This window comes from Montipora capricornis, chromosome 4, assembly GCF_036669925.1.
Source record: "Montipora capricornis isolate CH-2021 chromosome 4, ASM3666992v2, whole genome shotgun sequence".
Taxonomy (NCBI): Eukaryota; Metazoa; Cnidaria; class Anthozoa; order Scleractinia; family Acroporidae; genus Montipora; species Montipora capricornis.
The window spans coordinates 19460834-19470833 of record NC_090886.1 but is presented as its reverse complement, the minus strand read 5'-3'; the positions used below and the strand labels follow the sequence as shown (position 1 = coordinate 19470833).

Here is a 10000-nt window from a genome sequence, read left to right as displayed (position 1 = left end):
ATTTGTATGGGAATCTCGATAACAAACTGAAAAAGATATTTACCCGCAAAAGTTCTCAATAAAAAAGCTGTACTTTATTGTCGTGGTGACTTTCTCGGTTTTTGTGTGGTTATTTGCTTGATTGAATGCGATTTCAGCGACTTCTCAAATTCCCGGGTTGTCACTCGTACCTAAAAGCTGGCAACTAATTCCTAGCTTACTTCACATCTCGACGATAAAATCACACTTCTCCAGCATCAGTCACCCTCAAACTCCGGTGATGGCAACACAGACAAATTTACTTCTCATTGACCAAGTTTCAAGGTCCAGCGAGCAGCCACTGCTTAGAAACAGTGAAAAATATCCAAATCTTCAGTCTCGCAGGATGTTTGACACGGCTGGTCAACCGTTTACTTGAGCCTGACCGGCCGTGTCAAAATTCGTTGTAGGCGACCCTCGAAGGATTTCGAAAATGTGAATATTTCTAAGCAGTGGATGCTCGCTGGATCTTGAAACTTGGTCAAGGAGAAATAACTTTATCCGTGTGGCCACCGCTGGAGTTTGAGCGTGACTGATGCCGGAGAAGTGTGATTTTATCGGCGAGATGTGAGGTAAGCTACAAATTAGTTGTCAGCCTTTCTATGGAGGTATATCTATGACAAAATTCAACACTGAAATGACATTATCGAAATCCTGAATGCCTCAATCCATATCTGAATGGCAACAAGCATCAAGGAAACAAGCATAACGCAAATAGTCATAACGCAAAAAGGCATAACGCAATAAGGCATAACGCAGAAAAGTATAACGCAAAAGGCATATTGCAAAAGAGCCATAACGCAAAGGCCCTTTGAATAATGAAGACTAGCTGTGTACTCCGTAAATAATTTCAGCTCAAAAAAAGACGTCAATCGATTTTTCAAGGGAAAGGACATAAAATCGCTATTGGGGGTTTTCATCTGATGTCACGGCGGCCATGTTGGTGTACAGAACAATGCTGTAAAATGTCTATTGGGAATTTGAATATTATTATACAAAAACTTGAGGACCCTTTTTCTATTGTTTTGTACACCAACATGGCCGTCTCATCACTTGGAGGAAAACCAAGGATCGAACTTTTCTTCCTGTTTACGTTGCCTCTTTGCGTTATGACTCTGCGTTATTCCCCACTGTGTTATGCTTCATTGCGCTATCCTTTTTGCGTTATGGCCATTAGCGTTATGCGTCTTTGCGTGATGCCTATTTGCGTTATGGCCATTCGCATGATGCCTTTTCGAGTTGTCTATTTGCGTGATGGCTATTTGCGTTATAGCTATTTGCGTCATGCCTTTTTGCGTTATGCCTCTTTCCGTGATGGCCATTTGCAGAATCAGCTCGTTGCCATTCAGCTTTGGATTGATGCATTTATGATTTGGACCATTTTATTTCAAATTTTGTCATAGATATACCTCCATACCTTTCCTTTATTTAGGTAGGAGTGACAACCCGGGAATTTGAGAAGTCCCTTAAATTGCATTCAATCACGCAAAAACCACAAAAAAACCGAGAAAGTCACCACGACAATATAGGCTTTTTTATTGAGAACTTTTATCTTGTTCAGTTTGTTATCGAGATTCCCATACAAATCCTTATCAGTTTTCACTCTCCGAGTCTGGGCTGCCTGTGGGAATACAACTGGACTGGACAACTGGGAATACATTTGGACGACCATAAAAGCGTCCCAAAAACCCATCAAATCACTCAGGAGAAGGCAGAAAATAGTGGGCGAGTGAACTTTATTTATCTGGCTGTTCATAAAATGACTTTTCGAAAAGAAACATCGCGATTTGAAGTTTTTATGGAGCATTTCCCTCGATCAGTTGAATCCGCTGTTACAACTGCCTCAACATAACGTGACGTCAAGCGCTCTTGCATCCTCAGCGTTGTCTGCTTGTGATAGCAACAAAATTCTTTTTGGCAAATAAAGGCAGAATCCACCGCTTTGCAAAGCACTTTCTGAGTGCATTGGTATGTCAAAAACAGGACTATGAGTAAAATTCGCAATTAACTGATAGTCGATATTCTTTGAAAGTCCTCAAATTGGACTCGCCTGAAGTCTCATCCAATCTTGAGAACTTTCAAAACATTGTGGATGCAAGTTAATTCCAAATTGTATGAGAAGGTTGTGTGACTTTATATTCAAAATACACTCAACAAATGTTATTAGACCAGTGATTGACTTAGCACCTGTTTACAAATTTCCCCCAAAGCTGTTTTGAAGAAATTTCTCTAATACCATCTTTGCAGGTGATGAGAAGGATTGCAAAACCAGGCCAATGTAGGCTGAACTATAGAAATTTTATTTCTAGTTTGTGTTTGCTTAGTTTAGCAACAACTTACAGGTATTATAATGGCAAAGAATACCTATGTGAAATATAAAATAACCAAAGAAAGCTCATGAGGAAACTTTGATTTTATAGGTTGACAAGGTCCACAGTTATGGTAGAGTAAATTCACAATTTGCTTAAATACATGTACGAATTCTGCTTTTCCCAAGGCTTTTTCTCTCTGGCAGAGGCAGAGAAGAGCCCTTGGAACAATTCATGATAAAAGTTTACAGTTGCTAAAAGTAGCCTTTCATGTGTTGGAGAGCAAGCCTGGTGCAGTAGTGATAGCACCTGTCTCCCACCAATGTGGCACGGGTTTGGTTCCCGGACTTGAGGCCATATGTGGGTTGAGTGGGTTGTCCTGTTTTACCCCCGCCACCAAAACCAACAACTGTAAATTCCAATTCTATCTGGATGCAAGACCTCCCTGAAAACCAACTCCAGGTACAAGAGTGGAGCTTCCTGGGTAAATATTCTGAATTATTAATCCGAAAACTCTTCAAATTACAAACAAAATTAATAACTACCCGGTATGTTACTTGATCAATTAAACCTCAAAATACCATCATTTTACTCTGGCAGAAGAACAGCCACACCCATGTCACAACGACTGGTTGTCATGGCACTGATTGAAGTCCACTCCTGTAACAACGGATCGTATCTCTCAGCAGAGTCCAACAATGCCAACCCATCATAACCGCCAATTGCAAATAACTTTCCACCCATCACTGCTGTTCCGACATAGCAACGGCTGGAACGCATTGCTGCAACACTCATCCATTGATTGTTACATGCACTGTAGCATTCCACAGACGACAAATGCTGACTACCATCATAGCCTCCAACAGCAAACACTTGATTGTCAAGAACAACTATGCCAGCTCCTATTTGGAAATAATTACAGGTGTACATAGGCAGTCTAACTGAAGAGAATTAGATATTGGAATTTTTTTTGGCATGCACGCATTTTGGAAACAACTAAAGCTGGTTTTGCCCAGAACCCTAAGGATACATATATGCTGCAAAACAGTATCCTAACTCTCCAGGTCTACATGTAAATTCTTGGTGACAAACTTGTCTGGAGACTGGTTACTTCTGGTAAGGTTAGCCTGTGTAGCAGGCATAATGAATTTTAGAGCCTTCTTTCCAACGGGATTGACTTTCAAGAGAAAATAAGCCAAAAGAGCAAGCAAAGGGGAAGGGGGCGAGGAGAAGTAGCGATAAACTGCCTGCAATCAATGAGGTTTCTGTGAGCCCTAATCCTTCAGCTTCTTTACTGTGGTCACCGATGACAGTTTTGAAAGATATAATAATGCAGGGCAGTTCCGTAAGGCTGTTATAGCCGGGGAGTAAGTTGTGAGGCTGGGCTCTCACAACCTCTCGAAATGCTCCCAATGGCGTGCGACTCTGAGAGCCTCTGTCAGCTAAGTCCTACTTCTGGCCGCCGCATGACCAAACTGGCACCACCAACAGGAGAAGGGGCGAAGGTGAAGCCACTGGCACCTGAAGCTTAATGCTAACCTTTCAGTCTCGAATTTTGCAGAATTTTAAAAAGCTACCATAAGATAGCTCATTATATTTACTTTGTTCTAAAAAAGAAATTATTTGAAAATGTTTTTTTCTTGCGGAGTTATTGCAAATTTTGTGTTTTGCATGACTAAAATATTAATCCCCCAAGGTGTTATGAGATGTTATCACTCGTGAACACCTTAGACCTCCCGTGCAGTTTGACGCGGGAATACATCGGGGTATCTTCACTTTACCGAGTGTTGAGTTCGCTATTTATTTGTAGTCAATGCCGTTCAGTTAAAGGCATATGCGACACGATATCTTCCTTACTAGACCATATAACGCATGAAACAAGGAGAAAAGTCGAAACGGGAAAGTTCTCTTCGTGGTGACTTTCCACGTTTCACCCTGTCACTAACGCCTGTTTCTTGATTTCGTGCAAAGAAATCGCCATCATACCTAGAGTGGTAATTTCATTTTACATGCAGCTCTACGATAAGCACAGTAACATGATAGAACACCGAAGAAATACGGGCAGTATGTTATCAATAATAACCCTACCCAAGAGAATTCATTGCGTTGATCATCACGCCCTTTGTTTCTTCTACAGAATGCGTTTCCATGCTACTTGATTTGTCTTTTTCCTGTACTTTTCCCCCTTGCCCCTTTGCTGTCGAGTTACACGCGCCCGACCTCGCTTTTCCCATTATCAATCAGGGCAGTCTGCAACCAGGTATAAATAATCTGTGGCTAATGATGCAGCGCTGAATGCCTTTTCCCGCGAATTCAAAACTGTTTTGTCAATTTTCATTGGTCAGCGGCATCATGTGGCATGACCGCATTCACACTCGCATTGACAAGGTGTGAGGGTGTCATCACTGGGAGAGTGGACCTCAACAGTGTCCTCCACACAAAAAGTTATCACTGACTGTCACACAGACCACTCACTCGTTGCAAGCAAGGTCAGGCTAAAGCCCAGAAAGATCCACCACGCCAAGACCAAGGGTCGCCCCGGCATCAACACTTGTGGCACTTCCGACCCCGTTAAGGCTCAGAGCTTCACTGACAGCCTCCAGGAGAAACTTGCTGCGTAACCAACAACCAGCAACACAAATGCCAAATGGTATTACCTCCGTGATGCCATTTACGACTCAGCCTTGGCTGCATTTGGCAAGAAAGAATGCAAGAATACTGACTGGTTCGAGGCTTGCTGGGAAGAAATGCAGCCAGTCACGGAGGCCAAGAGGAAAGCGATGCCGGATCACAAGCAGAACCCTTCCCCAAGCACACGCGACGCCCTTCGAGCAGCTAGGAGCAAGGCCCAGCAGACTGCCCGCCAATGTCCAACAAGTACTGGCAGAACCTATGCGACAAAATCCAGCTAGCAGCGGACTGTGGCCACGCAAAGGGGATGTATGAGTGCATCAAAGCTGCCACCCGCCCTACGAGCGTCAAAACAGCACCGCTCAAATCAAAGACTGGTGAGGTCATCGTTGATCAGAGCATGCAGGTGCAGCGTTGGGTGGAGCATTACACTGGAAGAGCTCAGAATAGCCATCGACGGTCTCACCTGTGGCAAGGCACTAGGCAAGGACGGCATCCCGCCCCGAAGTTTAAACATGGGAAGCAAACCATCCTGCAACTGCTTCATGAGCTCCTCTGCCTGTGCCAGGAGCAAGGTCACATCCCCCAAGACATGAGAGATGCCAACATAGTCACCCTGTACAAGAACAAGGGTGACCTTAGTGATTGCAACAACTATCACGGCATCTCTCTTCTGAGCATCGTTGGCAGTCTTCCCTCGGGTCACCTTGACCCGCCAACAGAGCCTCGCTTCGCAAGTCTACCCTGAGTCACAGTGTGGCTTCAGAGCAGGGAGGTCCACAGTGGACATGATCTTCTCCCTCTGTCAACTGCAGGAGAAGTGTCGAGAGCAGCAGCAGCCATTGTTCCTCCCCTTCATGGACCTCACCAAAGCTTTTGACTAGGTGAGCAGAAGTGGGCTCATCAAGATCCTCCAAAAGATTGGCTGCCCTCCAAAGCTCCTGGCAATCATCACCTCCTTTCACCAGGACATGCAGAGTACAGTCTGCTTCGATGGGGCCACCTCCAATGCCTTCCCAGTCAGCAGTGGAATAAAGCAGGGCTGTGTCCTCGCTCCAACCCTGTTCGGGATTTTCTTCTTGATCCTGCTCCAGTATGCCTATGTAGACTGTACAGAAGGTGTCTACGTTTGGACGAGGTCAGACCACAAACTCTTCAACATCGGCAGACTCCGTGCCAAAACCAAAGCTTAAGTGGTGCTCATACGGGAGCTACTGTTTGCAGACGTCGCTGCTTTAACATCCCACAGTGAGGAGGGCCTCCAACATCTCGTAGACAAACTGTCCCATGCCTGCAAGGAGTTTGGGCTAACGATTAGCCTCAGGAAGACCAACATCCTGGCGCAAGGTGCTGAGTCCCCCCCAGTCATGACACCATCGACAACACAGAGCTGGAGGTTGTGGACACCTTCACCTACTTGGGCTCCACCGTGTCAAGCTCAACTTCGCTCGATGCTGAGATCAGCTGCAGGATTGCCAAAGCAGCTGCTGTCATGGCCAAACTAAAGAAGCGAGTGTGGGGCAATGACCCGTTGAGCGAAAGGACCAAGATGTGCGTCTACGAAGCTTGTGTCCTGTCGACTCTCCTTTATGGCAGCGAGTCGTGGATGACCTATGCCAGACAAGAGCGGCGACTCAACAGATTCGACTTCCGCTGCCTTCGGTGCCTGCTGTACATCAGGTGGCAGGACAGAGTCACCAACACCGAGGTCCTGGAGCACGCTGGCTAAATGAGTAGGCCATCACTGATCATTCAGCGACGCCTTCGATGGTTCGGCCATGCACATTGCAAGGAGCCTGACCGCCTGGCACCTACATGCTACATGGCGGCAAAGTGTCAAAGCAGGGGTTTCAAAGGCGGAAGCGAATGCTGGAGTCCAGGCTACATGCAAGAGAGCGGTGAGGAAAGAATGTGCAGCCTCTGCATGCGATTCCACAAGGCACCTCTGTGCCATCTGCAACAGAGACTGCCACTCCAGGATTGGGCTACACAGTCATACAAGATCCTGCCCAAATCCCCAGCGCTAACCATTGCCTCTTCGAGACAAGGACACCAGTATAATAATGCAGGGCACATTTTGCTGGTCATCTTGCCCTTTACTTTTAGAATAAGCTGAAATATGAGGCTTTTTCCAAATCCCATGGGAGGGTCCGCTACAATATCATCTCCATTTATTACGTCTTTACATCTTTCTTCTCTTCTGTAGGAACACCAGAAAATCCCGCCCAAGCTCTCGTAAGGAAGTTCCAAATTTTTTTAAAACAGATTGTCTTCTGTTTTGTCTTTACACATTTACAAAAGGGAGCAGTAAAATTAATGTTGACTGACAAGCGGCTTTTTTTTTTCACACTTTATCAGCCAATCAAGAGTGATAAATAATTATTTTCCCTGTTTGCTGGCCAACAGGAGTATCTAAAATCCAGTGTGGTTGATTGCAGGTGGTTCATCACTCCTTCTCTTCGCCCCTCCCCCTTCACTTGCTCCTTTAACTTCAGTCCAGGTTTTTGCATGGCCATTACATTCAAATGACCACTCTAGTCAACCCCTGTGGAAAGTTCATCAAACTGGAAAGTTCATCAAACTGCTTGTTATGCAGGCTATGGTAAGGTCACTCCCAGATTTTAAAAACACAAGGCTTAGGGGATGACCCAGACTTTACTTTTAAAGCTGAGCAACAATTAAAGCTGAAACACATTGTGTGGTTCCAGAAAATATCCATATCCCCCCCACGGAGGGTTTTGTCCAGTTTGATCCCCCACCCCACTGGATTTTTCGTTCCAGAGGGCTTCACGTTACTCCCCCACCCCCTGGAATTTCCATGACTTTTCCACTTGGTCCCCCATACCCCTTGGAAATTCCAAATCCAAAAAAAAAGAGAAAAAGTTCATTGTCCTAATCAAAGGGCCCTGTGAGCCAGCTCATTCTTTTAATGGACAATTTTCATTGTGCCTGTTATTGCTGGTCATCTGAACTAAAGGGCAAAGAAAAGAACTATTTTGATAATATTGTAAGGGGGTACTGGTTGTTTTGTTATGTATGTTATGAATGGGGATTATGATAGTGTGAGTCGACTGTATTCAAGTAACAAACTACAGGGGCGGGGTTAATGGGCATGCTCAGTGGGAAAAATTTAAATTTTCAAATAGTGAGAAATGGTATTCTGGGGGTAATGGGATACCTTGGATCATTATTCATACCATTATAGTATACTTTATAGTAATTATGTGGGGGTAATTGCCTATTCAGAACCTATTTTTTGGTCCATCTCCCCAGTTTTGAAGGAGCATTCCTATGTTACATAAAAACGTCAACAGTGTGTTAGGATTAGAAAGGTGGATTGTAACATCGTGTGGTTATTTTAATATTGCCACATTGACATTAATAATTGAAGTTAACACAAGATCACTTTATTTCAATTCTGAGAAGAAAACATGAACAGAAAAATGGTAAATTATAACTGAGTAATGTTATAATCTGAGATAGTGGTGGATTATGATACATCCCATCTTGATATTCTTATGCCTACCATTTACAAGCAAGTTGCTAATTAGTCTGCATTGAAAATCCCGATTGGCATAGCAACGATAACAAATGTTAGGAATTACAGGCAGGCAGTAGAACTTTTAATTAAAATGTGGAATAAAATCTTAAGTGTTGAAAGATATTAAGAAAGAAAGTAAAATATTTGTTTGTTTTTTGTAATTAAGATTTGCCATGAAATATCTTTTCAACAATGAAACAGTAACAATAACAATAGCATTAACAAATGGTAACACAACAGTAACAGTTACAATTGGAGAACTACCTGTGAAGGTTCTCTTGCAATTGAGCATTATCAAGTTCAAAACATTCCTTTTTTTTCTTTAAGAATATTTGAAAAACGAAATAAACAGGACATAAAATGCAAAAGCATTTTTGTTGAATTGTCTTTTATGTGCACAGAATGCACTAAGTAAACTTTTACAGTCAAACTAAGTGAAGCATACCCCTCAAGATTGCATTAATGAACTGTTTATTTGAAACTTGAACCTGCTAGTCGTTTCAAGAATGCAACAATGAATTGATTATTCAATACTGAACTCGCTCGTTTGATCCAAGAATACTACTGAACAGGAAGTTCTCATTCCCTCGATACTCTTGTGTTCACTGTGTGATTCACTCAACTCATTCAAGTGTGTTGTTGCTGCCTGTGGGTTGGAAAAGAGCAAGCGAGGGGAGGGTAAGCGACGAAAATTGTCATTTCCGTCTACGGTCGACAACTTCCGGGACACATTTCGATGCCCACAATACTCATTCATTGCGTCATATGACGCAACGAATGAGCTAAAAACGACTGTGGAAATTCTAGAGGTATTCACAGACGCGCTGAAATGTTTAAACTAATGTACCAGTCAAATCGAAGCTTCCATTCCCCCCTCCCCCCCCCCCCGGGCATACATTGGGCATTTGACTTATTCTTCCCGGGGCGGGGCATTTGATCAGTACTCATAGGGGTGGGGAATTTGATTGGTAGCCGGTATTTCATGTTACGTTTTGGGTTGGCACTATTTATCGGTTTTGCCAGACGGAAGTGAAAAATAAAGGCAGAAATATGAAAGAAGACTCGCCCAAAATGGTTTTTGCAGCATTAAAAAATCATAAATGATGATTGTCTTGAATCGCTCAACACAAAAAACTTGGGAGAACTAATAGTCTCCGGGACTAAAAGTGAACTGATTGTTACAAAAATGATTACCATGTAAAGATGACCCGGCTTTGCTCGACAATCTCTGTCAAGAAGAGCTTTAACCCTTTGACGTCCAAACTGGCCTAAACAGGACAGACTTTTTACTCTGTCTTTTTACTCTTTCTAACGCCAGACGATTTTACTCGTCCAGGAGATCCCACTACCAACAGCTGGATGAAAATGCAATACTTCCCTCTTTCCCAAGATTTCAACAGACGCTATCAGGAGAAATCAGTCGAATAGAGGAAAGGGAACGATAGGACAATTTCGCAAAGTTCATCGAATATTTTCTTCAAGACAAATGAAAACTAACAAG

The 10000-nt window shown here is 43.4% G+C and overlaps 1 protein-coding gene across 2 annotated transcripts in view; it reads right to left on the bottom strand.

Moving 5' to 3' along the window:
- LOC138045716 (kelch-like protein 12) overlaps positions 1 to 10000 on the bottom strand; it is a 32758-nt gene that overhangs the window by 2785 nt on the left and 19973 nt on the right. Inside the window, exon 8 of one of the 2 annotated variants that reach the window (XM_068892302.1) lies at positions 2873 to 3229. The exons of the other annotated variant lie outside the window; for it this stretch is intronic. Within the exon in view, the coding sequence (XP_068748403.1) occupies positions 2916 to 3229 (314 nt within the window). The 3' untranslated portion in view covers positions 2873 to 2915. The remainder of the gene's footprint in view (positions 1 to 2872; positions 3230 to 10000) is intronic. 2 annotated transcript variants of the gene reach the window in all.